General features: G+C 42.1%; 1 protein-coding gene across 3 annotated transcripts in view; it reads right to left on the bottom strand.

The window, feature by feature from the left end:
- Window positions 1-23738, bottom strand: part of SYTL5 (synaptotagmin like 5) — a 187181-nt gene that overhangs the window by 94172 nt on the left and 69271 nt on the right. For all 3 annotated transcript variants that reach the window (XM_073358234.2, XM_073358241.2, XM_073358250.2), the window contains exon 3: window positions 6356-6571. In XM_073358234.2, coding sequence (XP_073214335.2) covers window positions 6356-6571 — 216 coding nt within the window. The remainder of the gene's footprint in view (window positions 1-6355; window positions 6572-23738) is intronic.

Genomic DNA, 23738 nt, shown 5'->3' with positions numbered 1-23738 from the left:
CTGGAAGATACGGGAATTGCAATAGCTGACATGAGAGGGCAGGGCTACAATAATGGTGCCAACGTGAGAGGAAAGAACAGAGGAGTGCAGACACGGATCTGAGAGTTAAACCCTGGAGCTTTTTTTGTCCCATGCAGTTCTCATTCATTGAACTTGGTGGTCAGTGATGCAGCATCAGCTTCTAGTGAGGCTGCTGGATTTTTTAAATGTAATTCAAAGCATCTATGTATTTTTCTTTGCATCAACTCATCAATGGCAAATTTTGAAGCAATATCTGGGAACATCCTCTCTGACACTGAAACCACTGAGTGATACATTATGGGAAAGTCGAGAGGAGGCGATAAAGCCTATCGAACACCAAATTGGGAAGATAGTTGATACCATAGTTGCCTTTATGGAGGATAATGCTATGACAGGAACTGTTCATGGGAGAACAATGGCAGAGGGAAATGGAATCACCAGAAACATACATAACTTCAAATTTCTGTGTGGCTTAGTGTTGTGGCATGACATAATGTTTGAAATAAATGTTGTAAGCAAGAGACTCCAAGGTGTTGACCTTGATATATCTGAGGCAATGGAACAACTGGACAAAGCAAAGTCATAGCTACAGCCTTACTGGTCAGATGAGGGATTTCAAAATGTTCTGAAAAGAGTGCACAGAAGTTGGCAGAGAAACTTCACACTGAACCTATTTTCCCACCCATTCAAGAACACACGAGTCACCAAAGAAGACGACATTTTGATTACGAGGCACGGGATAATCCCATAAGAGACCCCAAACAACAATTCAAAGTTGAATTCTTTAACCAGGTGCTAAATTGTGCAATACAGTCAGCTGAAGAACGTTTCATGCAGCTCAAGGAACAGAGCAGTATATTTGGGATGTTGTAGGATATTCCAAAACTCCTCACTATACCTGAAGACCACCAGCAATGCAGGGCACCAGAGACAGTGTTGACACATGATGACATGCACGATATTGATGCGAGTGATTTAGGTGATGAACTGAAAGTCCTTTCAAGATACATTTCAGCAGGATCAACTCCAAAGGTTGTTCTGGAATATATGTGCACAAATAAGATGACCACCCTCTTTCCAAAGGCTTTTGTTGCTCTGCACATACTTCCAACACTTCCTGTAACAGTTGCCAGTGGAGAACGCAGCTTTTCCAAGCTGAAGTTAATAAAAACACATAGACGCTCCACAATGACACAGGAGAGGCTGGTCAGCCTTGCAACCATCTCATTAGAGCATGAGCTGGCCCAGACTGTGGACCTTCAGGAAGCAGTTCAAATCTTTGCAATCAAGAAGGCACGGAAAGCACCACTTTGATTATTCAAACAGATAAAAATGCCAGTGTTTACTATGCAGACAAGAAAAGTTACATTTGCTGTTCAGGTGTTTGAATGTTAAGCGTTACTTAAAATTTTTGAACAAAGCATTTTAAGTTGTTAGTTCTTCTTTATTGGGGTAGGTAGCAGAGCAGTACCATGAGAGGAGTAGAACAGGAAGAAGGCAGAATTGAGACCTTTCAAAGTTTTGGCCCAAGCAAGGGGGCATGGGGGCGTCATTTGAGCTCCCCGCCTCAGGTGCCAAAATGTTGTGGGATGGCCCTGGTCAGGGAGGCCCAGGACAGGAACAGTAAAAAAAATGTAGTCCAGTCAGGGAGTCCAGCCCATATAGGAGAATGAGGACATGGGGGACATGGGGCACCCAAACTACAACCCCTGTAAGACATCGTGGCAGCTCAGGCAGACTCAGTTTAACATTAAACCAAAACGAAGCATTTCAATTTGGTTAGATGAACTGCAACAAAACATTTCCACATCAAAATATTTCTTAGCTTTTCACTCAGGATGAAAACAAATGTCTAAACAGTGGAATCTCCAGTGGGACAGAAATTCATCCATCTCTACAACTTACTTCAGAAAAGTCTCATTGGACAAGCAGGTTACTCACAGAACTGTGTGCCTTGACAGAGAACAAGAGCTGTACCAGGCCCCCAGTAAAGCGAAGTAGTTAACTCTGGCTTCCCTTTCGTCTCCCATTGCACAGGTGCTCATGGGAAAAGCTATAAGAATGGCTGATGGGGAACCAGAGGCAGGAGAACACCTAGGGGAGGCAGGGCTCCACACCCAGGCTCTGTAAACTGGATGATGAAGCCTGGGCTGATCAGAACTTTTACTTATGGTAACTTGCTACAGTTTATAGTTACTGAGATTAGCTCCTGCTGATAAAACTCTTGTTGATAACTACTATACAATCAAGCCACCATCTTATACACCCACGCATACGTGCGGGCACACATACACACCCCTTTCTGTGGGTTTGCTTCCACCCAAAATATTTGCAATATGCTCTTGAGGAAAGAAAAGAAAAGTGTAATTATTAATTAAAAAAAAAAAAAAGACAACCAGGCAAATTGTCACTGAAGAGTCACTGAAATTAAAAACAGTAAGAACCACAAGGAAGATTTTTGTGTTAACTTGTTTGAAATTTCTCTGTTTTTAGGCTCGCTGTGTGCTATGGAAAGTAATTAACATTACTGATGACTTTTCCTGTTACTTGGAGACAGCATACTTATTTCAAAGATGCAGATAAAGCTCCTCATTTCTGCTATGTACTTCTATGGCAACTTGGCTGTCCAGGCATTTAACGTCACTTATTTATTCATTCCACAGGAGTAAAAGATGTAGGCCACACATATATAATTAGGAATATTTATAGCCTGAAGTTTCAAACTAAGCTTCCTGGCATTCTGACTGCAGAACAGGGCTTTCCCCAACCTATCACAGGCACCTTGTTAAACTGGTGTGTTTAAAACACAAACTGACCAAGGTTTTATTGACAGGATTTTAGTAAATACACCAAAAAAGCCCTATTAAAATGGAAAGTTTCAATCCAAGGTTAAACATTTCTCAGTTACTATTCATTTGAGAAAACTATTGATGACAATTGGTCCTTATGCAGAAAGGGAAGAAGGAGGGAAAACTTTGAAGTCCATTAGGGACCTCACAATAGAGACTCAATTTATTGAGGGAAGTACTTAAATACTACAGTGATTAAAACTATAGAAGACCCTAAGTTTATGAACAGGTGACTAAAGACTATATTTAGGCTTGATAGGATTATTTTTTTAATCAGTAAATGCCAGTAAATGTTGATTTTACTGTACACACACAAACCAGCAAAAAACATTTCCATCAATAATAGTAAAAAAAATAAAGATAGGCAAAGTATAAAAATGCTGCTTAAGAACTTATATAAATTAAATATCCTTAAATCAAACTCTAATATTTTGACATGTGATGTTGACCATTTGTGTTTTAATGGTTATAAAGCTTTAACTTTTTGAATCTCAAGGTCTATTGCCCTCCCCAAATTTCCCTCAACTGTGAAAATTCAAATAGATAAAATTTGGGAAAAAATGCTTTAAAATGAACACCAATATTATCCGTCAAAATTATATATACAAAATACTGAATTCTGCCAAGCTTAACTATATTGTATTACACATGGCGGCAGAATTAAGAATGTGGGACAACCTTAGTTTTGCATTTCATGACTTCTGGGCACTTTTACAACCTTGATCTCTGCCAGTTAAAATGGGGACGCTCCAGATGACAAGATAACTAATTCTCTTGTTCCTGATCATGAATAATAGTGTTCATTTTCTGTTTTCTAGTGACATATAGTTCTTTTGGAATACATTTTGCATATAAAGCTAGATTTCTTTATGTTGTATTTAAAAATGCTTGAGGATCTCATTTTTTATATTAAAAGTTCCACCCACAGAGTTTAATGAAGTTCTTCATGAGGTGATTTTTCTTTTGAGGGTTCTAGAATGTAGTGAATGTATTGTAATGGCCAACTCCCTCCCCACCATTAGCAGGGCTGAAGGCAAGTGTGGTTTGAGAGAGAGGCTGGGGCAATTAAAACAAAGTGGTGTTCTGGGGGAGCTGGAGCTGCCTTTTGCTGACTCTGGGGAAGTAGATGCTGTTGTGGTGGTTTGACTATACTAAAGTTTTGTTGGCGTTTTTCGACATAGTCTTTCCTCCTTCATTCAGATACTCTGATATTAAAATATTATTCCCTACATTTATCTGATAATTAGTTACATCATTTTATTTAAAACTATAAGTATTTTTAAATAATTTGGGGATAAAGGCTGCATATTCATAATTTGCCACATCTTTCTCTGGATTTCTTGACATTTGAATGGAAAGCCACTGTAAATATTAGAATAGTGCTGAAAATCTGTCATGGACTACATGAGAAAATGCCTTCTTACTGCACAGAAAATGCCATGGATACCTCTGACATAATGGGTAGGCGGGACTGAGAAATCAAACTAGAGAAATCAAGAGGAGTGAAAGATGGAAGTTTATTAAAGAAAGAGACAGGTGATGTTCAGATTTTCTTTCATGGCTATGTGTTTTGGCAACCATCTACTTTAGAATATCTACTCAGATCAGGCAAACTCGACAATACACTCATATGTCCAGCCATGATAGAAACACACAGGTATTATTTTCAGTAAACACACCAACAACAGTACTTTGCTGCACCATAGTACACTTTCCAATGACTTGAAGAGAAATGCTTTTGAAGCTTACTGAAGAAAAAATGGATGATTCAAGCGTAATAGATCCACCTACAGATCATGGATTAAAATGGTGGACTACACTGGTAATGATGAATACTCTTTCTTGTCCAACAGCAGCTTAAGGTCCTATGTGAGAGGAGTTGGGTGATCTCATTTCATAGCAGACAGAAATAGAAGTTACACATCCGAAATAGAAGTTAATAGCACACAGGTGACGATTTCAGCAGAAAAGTCAAGAATCAGATGACCAAAGAGCCAAGCACTGAAAGAGTAGAGTGTCTGGATTTCATTCCTCAGGGGTGTCAGATTTGGAATCTTCCATGAATACTAAATTAAATGTAGTTTACAGGGAACACTTTCGCCAAGATACAAAGCACAATGAAACCACCATGAAGGAAATAGACATCTTTTACAGATCCACACCACACAGCTGAAAAATAACGTTGAAGTTTTTGCCCCTCTATTCACACCTCTTTCACTCCACGCAAGCTGCATGACTAACTGCTCTGTCCTGTCATGGTCCCACTCATTTCCGTACCTTTTCCCTCTGCCATCACATAACCCTCTCCTCAAATGCAATTCTTTCAAAATGCCTAAAACCCTAGCCTTCCCTAAACAAAAATTAAATAAGATGTCTGAAAATAAAACTGAACAAATCCAAACTAGAACTGTGGCAGTATCAAAAGGTATGAAAATCTACACTGTCCAATCACAGTGTTCTTAGTTCATCCCATCTCCCATCCTTCATTAGTACACTGTCTATTTAGATGGTAATCTCTTTAGGGCAGGAACCTAGCATTACTTGTCTGCAAAGTGCCTTCTGCACAGTTCAGAATATAGAAATAGATACCACCTGCTTGCAATAAGAACCTGTTCACTACATTTAAAAATCTAGGAGTAAAATGGTACTTTATGAATTGTATAGTAAAAGTAAAATTATGCATAATGCTGATATATCAGACTAGCAGATTAAGCAAGAAATACTGTGGTGCTGTAAAATACATACAGACATGCTGTAACTTTGAAGTGCTCATAGGCAATTCTGTTTAATGATGACTGCACTGAGGATTGCTTAGCAACATTTGATACCATACTCTACATTCTAACAGCAGAAAAGCAAAGGTTGACTCGCCCTGTACATTTGGCAGAATGCCATTCATTTCACAATTCTATCTAATTCTATAAGCATGGGGAGATGTTTTACATTAAAGCCTTTTTAACAGATGTGGAGGTGCTAATATAACAGAGGCTAATGAGACAAGGATAAAAGTGTTGCTGAAAGTACTTTTGCTCGTATTTTTGCAGGCCTTCTCTTTTGCAAAATAAACAGATCATATTAGACTGGACATCCATGGACCTTACATAGTTTTAGTTTTACCATTATTCAATTATTAGATCTGTTCCTTTATAATAAAAACAGATGTATTATAAAACAATAATCTTCTCTTATTTTCAGCTCATTCACACCTGTGGTTTAGCATCTGTGATGCTACGAGCATTCTTTAAAAAAGCCAAAACACAAATAAACAAAAAACCCCAGCAACAACAAAAACAACAAGCAGGTGCTGAAGAGAAGATGATGAAATAAATATTGCTGAAAATATAAGCCACCTAAAATAAGCCTTTCCCCTTCTACGCCTGCTATGTTATGCCCTTGTGTTAAAGATGAGAAAGCAGCAACAGCATAAACTTATTTATAACACAGATGGCCTCTAACTCCATATTTACAAAAGCTTCAGAACTTACGCAATCTTGGCGCACACAGTGCACTTCCAGTTCCCATCAATTCCCAAAACACGACACTTGTTGCAAACTGTGAGTTTGCATTCTTGGCACTGGTCCCCCCTGTCAAAGATTAAGCCCAGGTTTTTCTGACAGCGAACACAGACCCTGCCACGGTCCTGTCGGCAATGGCGGTTTCCACCTTTTCGTCTCACTTCCAACAACTCATTCTTCAATTTCCTGGAAATAAAAAAAAAAGAGGGCACTTTAAATCTGATATACCACTGGGTTCATAGCATTTCATGGTAATATTCTGTATCCTCTTAGGTTCAAGTAACAGAGTCTCTAGGGAATGTGTATAAAATGATAACAGGATAAGAGTGCTAAGCATTATAGAAGACAACAGTAAAGAAGATCTATGCAAATTTAAGTTATATTTTCCACACCAAATCCCTTTACAGACAGACAGACATACTAACTACACAACCACCCCACATTGAAATGCAGCCCTCCATAAGATAAAATGCACCAGCTATTCAGCAGGTCACAACACCACCATACTTTCAGCTATGAAAAAGTATAATGTGGCCAACTGGAAACTGCAAGGTATATATATACCACAGGACAGAAGCGACTTTGTCTGTACAAAGTGCAAGCTGGTCTCCATATTGGAAGAGAAGATTGAAGGTCTGGAGCAACAGATAACAACCCTGCGTTGCATACGGGAAACTGAGGATTTCCTGGACGAAACTCAGGATAGGCTTCTAGGGGCACAAAGCTCTACAGATATAGAGCAGGTTGCACAGAGGAGCCAAGAGGCTAGTGAAGAAGCTTGGCAACATGTGACCTCCAGAAGAGGTAAGCGGAATGTCCGGGTTCCAGTAACACAGACACAGGTAACTAACCGCTTTCATGTTCTCTCCACAGGTATCGTTGCGGAGAGTGGACCAGATGATATGTCTGGGGCGAGAAAGCAGAAGGAGACTCTGCTGGTTGGAAGGCATGAGATGCGCTGTCCTGAGGTTGGGGGTTCCACGACCACCACCCCCAAGAGGAGAAGGCGGGTGGTGGTGGTCGGGGACTCTCTCCTCCGGGGGACTGAGTCATCTATCTGCCGCCCTGACCGGGAAAACCGAGAAGTCTGCTGCTTGCCAGGGGCTAAGATTCGTGATGTGACGGAGAGACTGCCGAGACTCATCAAGCCCTCGGATCGCTACCCCTTCCTGCTTCTCCACGTGGGCACCAATGATACTGCCAAGAATGACCTTGAGCGGATCACTGCGGACTATGTGGCTCTAGGAAGAAGAATAAAGGAGTTGGAGGCGCAAGTGGTGTTCTCGTCCATCCTCCCCGTGGAAGGAAAAGGCCTAGGTAGGGAGCGTCGAATCGTGGAAGTCAACGAATGGCTACGCAGATGGTGTCGGAGAGAAGGCTTTGGTTTCTTTGACCATGGGATGGTGTTCCATGAAGGAGGAGTGCTGGGTAGAGACGGGCTCCATCTTACGAAGAGAGGGAAGAGCATCTTTGCCAGCAGGCTGGCTAACCTAGTGAGGAGGGCTTTAAACTAGGTTCACCGGGGGAAGGAGACCAAAGCCCTGAGGTAAGTGGGAAAGCGGGATACCGGGAGGAAGCACAGGCAGGAATGTCTGTGAGGGGAGGGCTCCTGCCTCATACTGGCAATGAGGGGCGATCAACAGGTTATCTCAAGTGCTTATATACAAATGCACAAAGCCTTGGAAACAAGCAGGGAGAACTGGAGGTCCTGGTGATGTCAAGGAACTATGACGTGATCAGAATAACAGAGACTTGGTGGGATAACTCGCATGACTGGAGTACTGTCATGGATGGTTATAAACTGTTCAGGAAGGACAGGCAGGGCAGAAAAGGTGGGGGAGTAGCACTGTATGTAAGGGAGCAGTATGACTGCTCAGAGCTCCGGTACGAAACTGCAGAAAAACCTGAGTGTCTCTGGATTAAGTTTAGAAGTGTGTGCAACAAGAGTGATGTAGTGGTGGGAGTCTGCTATAGACCACCGGACCAGGGGGATGAGGTGGATGAGGCTTTCTTCCGGCAGCTCACGGAAGCTACTAGATCGCATGCCCTGATTCTCATGGGTGACTTTAATTTTCCTGATATCTGCTGGGAGAGCAATACAGCGGTGCATAGACAATCCAGGAAGTTTTTGGAAAGCGTAGGGGACAATTTCCTGGCGCAAGTGCTAGAGGAGCCAACTAGGGGGGGTGCTTTTCTTGACCTGCTGCTCACAAACCGGGTAGAATTAGTGGGGGAAGCAAAAGTGGATGGGAATCTGGGAGGCAGTGACCATGAGTTGGTTGAGTTCAGGATCCTGACGCAGGGAACAAAGGTAAGCAGCAGGATACGGACCCTGGACTTCAGGAAAGCAGACTTCGACTCCCTCAGGGAACGGATGGCCAGGATCCCCTGGGGGACTAACTTGAAGGGGAAAGGAGTCCAGGAGAGCTGGCTGTATTTCAAGGAATCCCTGTTGAGGTTACAGGGACAAACCATCCCGATGAGTCGAAAGAATAGTAAATATGGCAGGCGACCAACTTGGCTTAATGGTGAAATCCTAGCGGATCTTAAACATAAAAAAGAAGCTTACAAGAAGTGGAAGGTTGGACATATGACCAGGGAAGAGTATAAAAATATTGCTCGGGCATGTAGGAATGTTATCAGGAGGGCCAAATCGCACCTGGAGCTGCAGCTAGCCAGAGATGTCAAGAGTAACAAGAAGGGTTTCTTCAGGTATGTTGGCAACAAGAAGAAAGCCAAGGAATGTGTGGGCCCCTTACTGAATGAGGGAGGCAACCTAGTGACAGAGGATGTGGAAAAAGCTAATGTACTCAATGCTTTTTTTGCCTCTGTTTTCACTAACAAGGTCAGCTCCCAGACTGCTGCGCTGGGCATCACAAAATGCGGAAGAGATGGCCAGCCCTCTGTGGAGATAGAGGCGGTTAGGGACTATTTAGAAAAGCTGGACGTGCACAAGTCCATGGGGCCGGACGAGTTGCATCCGAGAGTGCTGAAGGAATTGGCGGCTGTGATTGCAGAGCCACTGGCCATTATCTTTGAAAACTCGTGGCGAACCGGGGAAGTCCCGGATGACTGGAAAAAGGCTAATGTAGTGCCAATCTTTAAAAAAGGGAAGAAGGAAGATCCTGGGAACTACAGGCCAGTCAGCCTCACCTCAGTCCCTGGAAAAATCATGGAGCAGGTCCTCAAAGAATCAATCCTGAAGCACTTGCATGAGAGGAAAGTGATCAGGAACAGCCAGCATGGATTCACCAAGGGAAGGTCATGCCTGACTAATCTAATCGCCTTTTATGATGAGATTACTGGTTCTGTGGATGAAGGGAAAGCAGTGGATGTATTGTTTCTTGACTTTAGCAAAGCTTTTGACACGGTCTCCCATAGTATTCTTGTCAGCAAGTTAAGGAAGTATGGGCTGGATGAATGCACCATAAGGTGGGTAGAAAGCTGGCTAAATTGTCGGGCTCAACGGGTAGTGATCAATGGCTCCATGTCTAGTTGGCAGCCGGTATCAAGTGGAGTGCCCCAGGGGTCGGTCCTGGGGCCGGTTTTATTCAATATCTTCATAAATGATCTGGAGGATGGTGTGGATTGCACTCTCAGCAAATTTGCGGATGATACTAAACTGGGAGGAGTGGTAGATACGCTGGAGGGGAGGGATAGGATACAGAAGGACCTAGACCAATTGGAAGATTGGGCCAAAAGGAATCTGATGAGGTTCAATAAGGATAAGTGCAGGGTCCTGCACTTAGGACGGAAGAACCCAATGCACAGCTACAGACTAGGGACCGAATGGCTAGGCAGCAGTTCTGCAGAAAAGGACCTAGGGGTGACAGTGGACGAGAAGCTGGATATGAGTCAGCAGTGTGCCCTTGTTGCCAAGAAGGCCAATGGCATTTTGGGATGTATAAGTAGGGGCATAGCGAGCAGATTGAGGGACGTGATCGTTCCCCTCTATTCGACATTGGTGAGGCCTCATCTGGAGTACTGTGTCCAGTTTTGGGCCCCACACTTCAAGAAGGATGTGGATAAATTGGAGAGAGTCCAGCGAAGGGCAACAAAAATGATTAGGGGACTGGAACACATGAGTTATAAGGAGAGGCTGAGGGAGCTGGGATTGTTTAGCCTGCAGAAGAGAAGAATGAGGGGGGATTTGATAGCTGCTTTCAACTACCTGAAAGGGGGTTCCAAAGAGGATGGCTCTAGACTGTTCTCAATGGTAGCAGATGACAGAACGAGGAGTAATGGTCTCAAGTTGCAGTGGGGGAGGTTTAGATTGGATATTAGGAAAAACTTTTTCACTAAGAGGGTGGTGAAACACTGGAATGCGTTACCTAGGGAGGTGGTAGAATCTCCTTCCTTAGAGGTTTTTAAGGTCAGGCTTGACAAAGCCCTGGCTGGGATGATTTAACTGGGAACTGGTCCTGCTTTGAGCAGGGGGTTGGACTAGATGACCTTCTGGGGTCCCTTCCAACCCTGATATTCTATGATTCTATGATTCTATATAAGGAGGCAAAAAGTAAAAGCCTTAGTATAAATTTGGCTAGGACATTTGGGTTAACATTTCTGGATAAGTTCATGGAGGATAGGTCCATCAATGGCTGTTAGTCAGGATGGACAGGGATGGTGTCCTCAGCCTCTGTTTGCCAGAGGCTGGAAATGGGCGACGGAATGCATCACTTGATGATTGCCTGTTCTGTTCATTCCCTCTGGGGCACCTGGCATTGGCCGCTGTCGGTAGACAGGATACTGGGCTAGATGGACCTTTGGTCTGACCTAGTAGGGCCATTCTTATGTTCTTAACATGACTGTCCTTGCAAAAAGTACTAGGCAGTTAATAAAGATCCTGTGGTCAAGGCAACTGCTCTAAGGTTATCTGGAAGAAAAATCTCCAGTATCCACAGTGTCATTTAACGTTATGCTGAGACATTGATTAAGCAGTATTTATTCAAAGAAGAAAACCAGTTAAGTTCCCAACACCACACCCATACAAACACACAGACGATTATGAGCCTAAAGGTTAAGTGACAGATTGAACAGCGCAGGAACTGATCATTTCTATAGATCAGAAGAAAACTAAGAGGAAGAACTATTTCTTTTTTACTTCCATTAATTCATTTGATAATGGAATCTGATTAGGATACATATATCATGTCACAATAAATATTTGGAGAATGGCATAACCTACATGGTGTTATAGGTTCTGATACCAGTGAACTTAAGACAAAATTAAGGCAACACTGCTTTGGCTTCTTCAATTATTTTTCTTTTTAACTAGCAGGGTGGACTGCAATTTTTATTTTCTTTTTTGAAACAAGTATAATAGGCTCAAAATACACTGTTCCTTTATCAGTGTTCATCCCGGGGAGCTTAGCATTGTGTACCTAACATAGTGGTATATAAAGGAATTTAATGTGCAATAGCTTAGAATCAGTGAGACCAATAGTGGGTCTGAAACATTAAAATGATCGCTTGCACAGACACCTTCCCGAACTGTTCACACATTCTGTGAAGTACAAACTCACCCTCTTCCTGAGCTTTAATAATAAAGTAAGCAACAAGGTAACAAATAATCAAATCGAACCTTCTCCCTCGGCGTACTTCTCCTAGGGTTCTTCCCTCAGTACCGCTCAACCCACAATCTCGACCTCTGACCCGCCCCCAGACTACAACTCCAACCTCCCCTTTTCAAACAAGGCAGACAATGCATCACCTGCTTCTGAACAGAATCTCCTTAGTCCTTTCGCAGCAGGTTCAACACCTACTAGCAGGCAGTTTCTCAAGCAAACACTGCAAGCACATCACAGATCGCTACTGAAGAAACAACTTCTACCATAACAAACATGACCTAACACGTAGTTAAGCCTACTTTGCCAGAGCTAGTCACCACTAACATTTTAAGGGCGTTGAAGTCATACAACAGAACTAGCTAGTATACCAATGTAAAGAGATATAGAAAAGAAAAAACTAAGAGTAATATAATAATATTGCATGTGTGTCTAAAATTAGAAGACATCTTCTATTCCACTTTGTATAGACTTATGGAGCTTGTACACTGGTCACATATACAACATTTTAAAAGTAATTAAAGGGGGGGAATTATTTATTTCACCTAAAATAATATCTAGTTCTGATATACTATTACACTTGTTACTAGAGGCAAGACAGAAATTATTAGAATCTGCAGGATACAAATTTAATCTTTGAAGAGTGACAGTATTTCTTAATATGTACAACCTCCCATTGAAATCTGTATATGGATCTTTCCATAGATGCAAAGGCAATCATTAACTTTAATTACTAAGCAAAATGAACTTCACATTCAAAGTGCATTTTTAAGGTCTCTCCATGAGAAAGCAAAATTCTCCCCCTCAACCCAGTTCCAGGGTCTGGGACTGTAGCACAGCATAGCTATTCTAGCCTACAGGCTGCTATTAGCAGCCTCAGCCTCTCTGCACCAATTGTGTCTGGTGCTGGGATGAGGAAAGGATATGAGGTCCATAGTTCTTTTTTACTCTTTGGTTTTACTTCACTCATTAAATAGACTGTGGTTCTTGTATGAAAAGAAGCTGACTAGAGGTGAATACCATAAACGATCCACCAGGAGTACTTTCTCCACTCGGATATGCTGCATACATTGTTTAAAATCATGATGTGACTGATAAACCAACCAAATGGTATTTCACAGTAATTCAAATTCTGATTCTTCAAGATCTAATCTACTTAGTTTATTGGTAGAAAAGCACTTTTGGTGTGAGCAGGATTATGCTTCATCTAAATAGTACATTCTCTATTATATTTTATAATTTATGTCTATTTGTTAACACTTTGATGGGAAATCTTTATCACTACCATAACAACATTTAGGCCTGCTCTACACTACACAGTAAGGTTGACGTAAGGCAGCTTACATCAACCTAATAATGTCTGTATACAGGTCCATTCCACCAACATAACTCGCCTGCTATATTGACTTAATTACACCAACTCCTCAACAGGTGTATCAGAGGGGTGGCCATGTTAGTCTGGATCTGTAAAAGCGGCAAAGAGTCCTGTGGCACCTTATAGACTAACAGACGTATTGGATCATCCAGTGAAGTGGGTATTCACCCACGAAAGCTTATGCTCCAATACAGCTGTTAGTCTACAAGGTGCCACAGGACTCTTTGCCACTTCAACAGATGTAGCACTTAAATTGATGTTGTTAGGTCGACGAAGAGGCAGTGTAGACCATGCATTGCTTATGTCGACTTTACTGGCCTCCAGGTGTCCCAGTCTTCCACTGTGACCGCTCTGGTGAATCTTTTCAACTCCTCTGTTCAGCAGCCAGGTACACAGGAAACAGCCCCCGTCCCCTGTTAAAGCCCCAGGAACTTTTGAATTCCCATTTCCAGTTTGTTCAGTGTGCAAAGCTTTCTGTGGCTTACAGCTGAAAGTGTGATCTTCAGCTCATCCTCCACACTGGTGGAGAAGCTCTCCCAGATAAGACAAAGGCGAAAGAGAATAGAGATGTCTTGTTTAATGAGATAATGACCGCCTCTGGGACAGTGGACACCGAGCAGAGAGCATGGAGGATTTCTCTCTCTGAAAAACTGGACATGGACATTGCAAGCAAGAGAGCAGCCCAGGAGAATGAGCATGGCCTACAGCAGGAGATGCTGGGGATTCTGAAGGAACAGACACATGTTGAGGCATCTGGTTGACCTTCAGGAGAAGCACCTTGAGGCTCGACTCCCTCTGCAGCCCTTGCAGAATGGCACTCCTGCATCGCCATACTTCCCCTCCCCCTCTCCCAAACGTTCCAGGAGGTGAGGGGGGCAAAAGTTATACCCCTCCCACTCCACGCCAGGGAAGGGTACTAGCAATAAAAGATGCACATATGATGATCTTTGACAGGCCAAGTCACTGTATTTAAAAGACAAGATCATGGTGTTTTTCCCCTCCTAATTTTATTTTAATGACTGTCCAAGGTTACATTCTTTTCCTGATCTTTTGCTTCCAATATATTTGTGCAATAAAAGTCCAGGTCCCGAGAATGAAATAATCTTTACTACTTCACACCATAGGGGAAGAAGAGGTCCAGGGAAACTAAGGAAACGGAGCGGATTTGCTGGAGACAGAAACCCAGCAAGCACAGCAAGGTTCACAGAATGGGAAGGCACAACTCAAAAAGCAGCACACATTACTGTGGGTCATTACTAAATCAGGTTTTCAAAGCATACCTGAGATGCATTGCTCCATGCGGAGCTCTTCTTACTGCCCCGCTGTCTGGCTGCTCAAAATTAGCAGACAGCCTATCCGCCTCCATGCTCCACTCCTGTGGAAACTTCTCACCCTTTGCCTCACAGGTATTATGGAGCACACAGCAGACAGCAATCACCATGGGGATACGGCTTTCACTGAGGTTTAACCTAGTAAGCAAACTGTACCAGCAATTCTTCACACGGCCAATGGCACATTCAACCACCATTCTGCACCTGCTCAGCCTATTCCTTGCTGCTGTCCAGGTGTCTGGCTTCATGAGCCATGGGAGTAAGGGGTAGGCTGGGTCTCCCAGGATCACTGTTGGCATTTTAACAGCCCCAGTGATTATTTTGTGGTCCGGAAAGAAAGTCTCTGCTTGCAGCTTTCTGAACAGATCTGTCTCCTGAAAGATGTGAGTATCATGCCCCTTCCTGGACCATCCCATGTCTATGATGGTAAAACGCCCCTGGTGATCCACCAGCGCTTTCAAAACCATAGATAAGTATCCCTTTCTATTTACGTACTCTTTGGCAAGGTGGTCTGGTGCCAAGATAGGGATATGCATGCCATCTATCGCCCCACCAGATCTGAAACCCTGTCAGCTTTGAGGAAAGTCTGATCTAGACCAGAATTTCTCATCTCTGAATTTTCTGTAATAAATATAAAAATCACTTTTATTCCAGAATAAAGTGTCCACATGGGGAGCTATTGCCAGATAGTTATAAAGGAATAGCTTATTCCACCATCGCTATGCCAGTCAATTTCCCGATGTAGACAAGGCCTAAGAAAGGAAGAGAGACACAGTAAAGTAAGTAAGAGTGAATTCCCTTAATTCCCTGGCTAAATATTATTCCTACTTTTAAAGCTATATTCCTTTTCTTGATGGTGAAAGGACTTTTTCTGAATAAGAATATGTTTAAATTGTTAACAAAGGCATGATTATGAACTCGAATTATGTCCTGCTGTAAAAGGTAGCTTTAGGGGATGAAAGGCATCCATACCAATGATGACTAGTACATACTGGGTCCATTGCTATTCAAGCCTTTGGAAACCCTTCTAGAATGAAATGCATTTAAATTAAACTCTTCACTGCTAAAAACTAGCGTTTACTATTGAAGCCCTATTTGATGAGGAATCTTTTTAAATTTAAAAATAAATTAAAAGAGCAGCCGATGCTTGCCAAACTGCTTGCAGCATAATTCAGGGGCACATCTCCTCCAAGAATCCCATCCTTCACATACCATGTCCCTTGAATGCCACATGGTATTAAAGTTTGCAAAAGTGACAGAGTCAGACACAGAAAGCACTCCAGCAACGGCAAAGGAATTACAGCACAGTAGTCCCTGGCAAACACTACCTACCCCCCAGGTGCAGATGCTTTCCATTTCAATTACTGCTAGCACTGGTCATTAAGAAGGTGGATGGAGATTTTTATGGGTCACCTTATTTGGCTTTGTGTTGGTTTTTATATTTTAGTTTTCTGGTATCTTCAATATCACTTTAAATGGTTGTACAGTGTTGCCAAGTTTCTCAGTATGTATTTGCTCTATGTATGCAATTATTATTTGCGAAGTGCACTGTCATTACAGTGTCTTCCACTTGCTATATACTTTCACTCTAAGAATTGTAACCGGGGTTTTTGCATTATAAATAGATTTACTGATTCGTTTAGAGTTGTAATTATTTCTTACAACTCTAAACAAAGTTCACTTATAGAATGTGGCATGCAGGTCCGAGCCTGACATCTGAAGAATATCTCAAGTAGGATTGTCCAAATAACCAAATATTCTGTTCAGGTGAAAAGGAAAAAAAAAAAAAAAAAAAAAAAGCCCAAACAAAAAAAATTGTTTCAGGTCAACCCAAAACAAAAATGTTTTGAAGTTTTCAGCAAACTGAAACATCAAAAAATGTTTCATTTCATGTCAATCAAAACATTTTGGTTGACTTGAAACAAAACATTTAGTTTCAATGTCAAGGCTTTTAAAACATTTTAAAATTGTTTTTTTAAATAAAATTGGAAGTTAATTCGTAATAAAAAGTCAACATGTTTAGTTGCTGAAATGGCAAATGAAATATTTCAACATTTCCCATTTTTTTCTATTTTGAATAAAATAAGTTGCCAAAATGGACCCAAATTCATAAATTGTTTCAGTTGACGTGAATCTGCATATTTTGGTGAAAAAAAGGTTTCACATGAAAAATTTCGCCCAGCTCTAATCTTGAGTCTTACAAAGTACAGCAGAACATACATAAAACCCTATTCTTTCAGCTAATGAAAGCTTTTTTTTTTCTTTTCCTGTCCAGCAGAAAAGGAGAATAGTCAATATTGAGGACTGCATGGGAACTACAAGAGAAGGGTTTCTTGGTCCCACTTGCAGGCTGGGCTCTGTAGGAAAGCATTTATCAGAGTGAGTATGGAAAGAGACTGCTTCAAGCAAGTTTGGGTTAAGTAGTGTCTCACCGCCAAAGGGAGCAACCTGTTTGCTCTCTTGCTGATTTGGGGTTCTTGTGTGTCATTGCTCCGAAGTCTAAGAAATAACGTAGTGTTATGCTACAACCTTCCAGCAAGAATATTTGTTTTTAATCTAACTTCTTTGTGTGTATGCAGTGAACATAAAGAGTCAGGACAAAAATCCTTATTCATAAAACTTATAGAAAGAAATAGCCCAACTTCAAGCCTGCTTTAGTAAGTCCTTCGACGTAAGTACACTATCTGAAGTGATGGAAAACTTTTTTTTTTGCTGAAGTTGCTTTAGCAACAGGCAGCCCTATTTCAGAAACTATATACATCAGACTCTGTGCAGCTGCTGTACTCATGGAGTTTAATAAAGCCAGTGCATGGGAAAACTGCTTAGAGTCCACAGGCTTGATTTTTTCTAGATACTCACCAGCCTGAGTTTCTGGATTCTTGCTTTTCTCTCCAGCTCATCCATTATCTACAGGCTATCTTTAATAACCTGAATAAGCACTAGTGAGTTCTAGCCATGCCTTTCTGCTCCTCTGAAATAAGGAGTTGTCTTGGTATCTCAGAATTCCCGAACAGTGCTTGGTTGACCCTTTGAATAGAAAGGTGTGACTTTTCTTAGCTTCCTGTGACCCTACGCCCCATATTCTTCATAAGAGATATGCTTACAATATGAATATGGCATAACTAAGATATGTTTTATGCAAGATGGGTCATGTGAGATATCATTGGAAAGGTTATGTTTTACTGAATGTGATTATCCAATTTGTATGCATGTATCATTTCTGTATTTGAAGTCAGAAATATTGACTATGTAATAATTACAACTATGTTTTTACGTGGGGAACGCCCACTGGACAGTATGCAAACAGCCTGGATGGGCCATTAGGAAGGACAATAGGACTTTGAAGATGCTAATCTCCCTCCTTCCTGAGAAGTTTCCTGGGATGCTGCTTTAACACTGCAGGGTCAGGTGATCATATCACCTGGTACTGGACATCATTTTTGACTTTTGGTATTTTTCCATTGGAAGGGGGTGGGGGTCAAAATAGGAAACAAAGGATTCCCGCCATATGTAAATCCTATTTAAGGTGGGGAGTGAGTTAATCTTGGCTCTTCTCCACTGCCTCCCTGCCCAAGAAGGAAGACTGCTGAAAACACCTGAAGAAACAAAGGAACTAAGCGGGGAGGATGTAAGGGACGGGGACGGGCTGAGCCCAGGCAAGAAAGGTCAGCCTGTGAAGGGTATAACTGCAGATTTAAGCTGCAAGCAGTGCAGTTACCTTCAAGAAACTCTGCAACCTGCATAAAACAACTTTTAGGGTGAGAAATTACTATTTGTAGCCAATTTCTTTAATGTATTAAGCCTAGTTTGCATGTTTGTTTTATATGCTCATTGGTCTGCTTTGTTCTGTTTGTTGTCCCTTATAATCACTTAAAAACTACCTTTTGTAGTTAATAAACTTATTTTGTTTATTCTAAAACCAAGTTTGTGCAATTCATAACTGGGGTGGGGGAGCTGTGCATATGTTCCTCCACACTGAAGGAGGCAGCGAATTTCATGGGTTTACACTGTATAGATCTCTCTACAGCACAAGACAATGCAACTTTGGGTTTACACTCCAGAGGGTACATGCACCAGAGCACTGGGTAATTCCCCGAGCTGAGTCTTCCCACACAGAGCTGATTGCAGACTCTGTGTGATTCCACAGCTGGGTGATTCCATGTGTGTGTGCGCGTGTGCGTGCGTGCAGCAAGACAGCGTGTGGGAGCCCAGGCTGGTGGAACAGGTGGGCACGGTGAGATCCCAATACATCAGGCGGCACCTCCGAAGGGGGGGTCCAACCCATCACACCTTCCCATCCAAATTAGGAGCTTTTAGATATTATTAGCATAATCACCCAATATTTGTGCAGGTGCAGCTTTGGGGGCAGCAGGATAATAATCTCTGACCCTCCAAACGCTTTGTATGTTCACGTTGTATTTAATATTGCATAGGCCTGTTCAATTCTATGTGGTAACTCTACAGGAGTCTATTCCATTCACTGCCTGTTTTTTCTGGGACCTGCTGAATTCTTCTCACTAAGCACCTGTCTGTACCCTGCACAAGAGGTTCACTCTATCACTGAGAACAGGTCCATTAAAGGTGACCCACATGGGATTTTCTATTCATACTGGTACGATATATGGAGAAGGCCTGAAAGCTGCTGCGGGGGGCGGGAGAGGAGGAAGGAGGGGATAATCTGCTTTGTTTGTCTGATTTTAGAAAGAGCTAGCAGGAAAGTCAGCTCAATTGTTGCCCAGCTACTGGATGACTTGTGGGGGCTCTCTGCGGATGTTTATCATTAGCTCTCAGATCTTAATTGAAGAGCTACAAATGTTGAACCTCTAGCAAGAGCTTCATTTCCCAACAATGTCAGTCAGTCATTGCAGTTATATTTGTTGAAAACCCAGAAATTTAAAATGACTAAAAATCCCCTGCCCTCAGTGGGTACAGTCTTGGCTCTTGTGATGTCACTATTTCAAAGGTTGTCCAGTCACCATAGAGTCTTACAGGATGGAAAGGATCTGAGTTTCTAATATAAAAATAAGCCCAAAAGTAACCCCTCACCATTTTCATGCCTTCTTTTTGCATTATAAAGCAGCAAAACTGGGTACAAAGTCTTTTTCTGTCCTGCACAGCACCTTTAAAATGGAGAAATCCCTTTGGGTCTCAGCTCAAATCAGTAAGCAGTTCTCCTCCTTAATCAAAGTGGAAATGTTTCCTTTGAGGTTAACATTTCCTATCATGGCTAAAGTGTCAGTCTCTCCTTTGGTACTATATTTAAAGAGGCAGTATCCTTATTTTCCAGTAATTCCATCTGCTCAAAAAGAAAAGCAGTACTAGTGGCACCTTAGAGACTAACAAATTTATCTGAGCATAAGCTTTCATGAGCTACAGCTCACTTCATCGGATGCATGCAGTGGAAAATACAGTGGGGAGATTTATATACATAGAGAACATGAAACAATGTGTGTTACCAAACACACTGTAACAACAGTGATCACTTAAGGTGAGCTATTACCAGCAGGAGAGCGGGGTGGGGGGTGGGGGGGAACCTTTTGTAGTGATCATCAAGGTGGGCCATTTCCAGCAGTTGACCAGAATGTCTGAGGAACAGTGGGGGGAAAAGGGGAAATAAACATGCGGAAATAGTTTTAATTTGTGTAATGACCCATCCACTCCCAGTCTTTATTCAAGCCCAAGTTAATTGTATCCAGTTTGCAAATTAATTCCAATTCAGCAGTCTCTTGGTGATCTTCCTGAAAACACCATCCTGGCCACTATGGATGTAGAAACCCTTTACACCAACATTCCACACAAAGATGGACTACAAGCCGTCAGGAACAGTATCCCCGATAATGTCACAGCTAACCTGGGGGCTGAACTTTGTGACTTTGTCCTCACCCATAACTATTTCACATTTGGGGACAATGTATACCTTCAAATCAGCGGCACTGCTATGGGTACCCGCATGGCCCCACAGTATGCCAACATTTTTATGGCTGACTTAGAACAACGCTTCCTCAGCTCTTGTCCCCTAATGCCCCTACTCTACTTGCGCTACATTGATGACATCTTCATCATCTGGACCCCTGGAAAAGAATCCCTTGAAGAATTCTACCATGATTTCAACAATTTCTATCCCACCATCAACCTCAGCCTGGACCAGTCCACACAAGAGATCCACTTCCTGGACACTACGGTGCTAATAAGCGATGGTCACATAAACACTACCCTATACCAGAAACCTACTGACCGCTATTCCTACCTACATGCCTCCAACTTTCATCCAGACCACACCACACGATCCATTGTCTACAGCCAAGCTCTACGATACAACCGCATTTGCTCCAACCCCTCAGACAGAGACAAACACCTACAAGATCTCTATCAAGCATTCTTACAACTACAACACCCACCTGCTGAAGTGAAGAAACAGATTGACGAAGCCAGAAGAGTACCCAGAAGTCACCTACTACAGGACAGGCCCAACAAAGAAAATAACACAATGCCACAAGCCATCACCTTCAGCCCCCAACTAAAACCTCTCCAATACATCATCCAGGATCAACAACCTATCCTGAAGGACAACCCATCACTCTCACAGATGTTGGGAGACAGGCCAGTCCTTGCTTACAGACAGCCCCCCAACCTGAAGCAAATACTCACCAGCAACCACAAACCACACAACAGACTCACTAACCCAGGAACCTATCCTTGCAACAAAGCCCGTTGCCAACTGTGTCCACATATCTATTCAGGGGACACCATCACAGGGCCTAATCACATCAGCCACATGATCAGAGGCTCGTTCACCTGCACATCTACCAATGTGATATATGCCATCATGTGCCAGCAATGCCCCTCTGCCATGTACATTGGTCAAACTGCGCAGTCTCTATGTAAAAGAATAAATGGACACAAATCAGACGTCAAGAATTATAACATTCAAAAACCAGTCGGAGAGCACTTCAATCTCTTTGGTCACTTGATTACAGACCTAAAAGTTGCAATTCTTCAACAAAAAAACTTCAGAAACAGACTCCAATGAGAGACTGCTGAATTGGAATTAATTTGCAAACTGGATACAATTAACTTAGGCTTGAATAAAGACTGCGAGTGGATGGGTCATTACACAAAGTAAAACTATTTCCCCATGTTTATTGCCCCCACCTCCCCACTGTTCCTCAGACATTCTTGTCAACTGCTGGAAATGGCCCACCTTGATGATCACTACAAAAGGTTTCCCCCCGCCCCGCCCACCCCTGTTCTCCTGCTGGTAATACCTCACCTTACGTGATCACTCTCGTTACAGTGTGTAAGAGAACATGAAACAATGGGTGTTACCAATGTACATAAATCTCCCCACTGTATTTTCCACTGAATGCATCCGATGAAGTGAGCTGTAGCTCATGAAAGCTTATGCTCAGATAAATTTGTTAGTCTCTAAGGTGCCACAAGTACTCTTTTTCTTTTTGCGAATACGGCTGCTACCCTGAAATCCATCTCCTCAGTAATTCCTATTCTTTATCCAATACGAATCCTTGATTGATGACATTCATTCTGCTAAGGCTGCTCATCTTGCAGATTGACTTTTTTAAAAAGTGTACTGCTGTCTTAAAAGCTTTCTTCAAATCCTGGTAAAATAAATTGTCCCTCAACTTCCCTACTGACTTATTCATCAGAAAACATTCAGGCAGATGTGTTGGTCAGAAGCTTTGCTTTGTGATTCCTTGCAGAGTCTATTGGATTGAACCACAGACAGACTGTAACAAATGGGATCACATTTCAGAATATGAAGAATTAAGTGTTCCAAAGGCGAGGAAGAGTAGGAGGAGGTGGATGAGTCATCTGAAAATAATCCATCTTCACAGCAGCCTCTAAACAACCACTGCATAGCTGTGACCATTAAACAGGACTGAAAAGGGATAGCAAATGTACCACCATCTCTTCTACAGGCAGCACAGGAGGCAAGACTTCCGAAATGTTAAAGCAATGGACTCTCAAGCTAGGAGTCGGACGCATTTGTACTCACACATGGTATACAAGAAATGAAACACGATCAAACCATTTTCTAGGAGTACAAAGAGAATCCAAGAGAAAGCAAACCCAGCAGAATCCCATTTATCAAACTCCTGGGGAAAATATCCTATAATACCCCTAAGGAAGCTAAATTATCTATAATACTAGGGGTTTGATAGGAGAGATAAGTATTAACATCTGTCTCTGCTAACACTCAGCTATTCTTTTAAATGCAAAGGGTATATTAAAAAACACCACCACTTCAGAGGGAATGTACCAAGTGCACTGAAGATGCATTTTGTTTCTTATACCCAATAACTAGGCAGCACTGACATACTAAACCTTTCTAAATGGAGCATAAAATCAAGGAACATGCCCTCATAAAATACCAAAGTGGAAGGCAGAATAGTCTTAGTATACAGCAGGTTTGATAAATGACTCAGAAGAGCAAGGGTGAGGATAACAGATAACGTCCATGTGATAAGGAATGCTGTAAAACATGACGTCTTATATAACCACCTTTTCCACCACTGCATGCAGTTTTAATTTTCCTTTTTCTTCCTTACCCCCCACACCTTAACTTTTCAGAACTATCTCACTGAAAAAAGTAGTAGAGTCCGTGTTCCAGTTTTCCTTTTTCCGCTCTAATTGTTCCAAAGTTTGCAAAGTTATGAAAAATTGCAGACTGAATTAAGAAAAAGATTCACTGGAAAAACTGTGAGCGGGGGAGGGGAATGGAAAGGACAAAAAGGGTGAGTTCATTCCAAAACCTTGGATCAGCCCCAAGAAAACTATGTCTCCTGTACAGATGAATTGGTAGAAAAATGTACTATGCCTGAGGAGCTGAGTTGCCAGCCACAGTCATCATTTGGAGCTGCTGGTGATCTTTGAGCTATTCTGGACCTAGGCCATACACAGGCTGAGGAAGCTAATTCAGCCCTAGAGTGACAGAAGCAGCTATAAAGTGACTCTGCCTTCCACCAGAATGATTTCCAGCACATAGACCTGCTACTTGGAACAGGATTTGCATCTCTACATTTTATCTTGTGTTGGATGGGATGATGAAGAGTAAAATTAATTTT

This window comes from Lepidochelys kempii, chromosome 1 (assembly GCF_965140285.1).
Source record: "Lepidochelys kempii isolate rLepKem1 chromosome 1, rLepKem1.hap1, whole genome shotgun sequence".
NCBI classification, from domain to species: domain Eukaryota; kingdom Metazoa; phylum Chordata; order Testudines; family Cheloniidae; genus Lepidochelys; species Lepidochelys kempii.
This window is presented reverse-complemented; position numbering and strand designations above follow the sequence as displayed.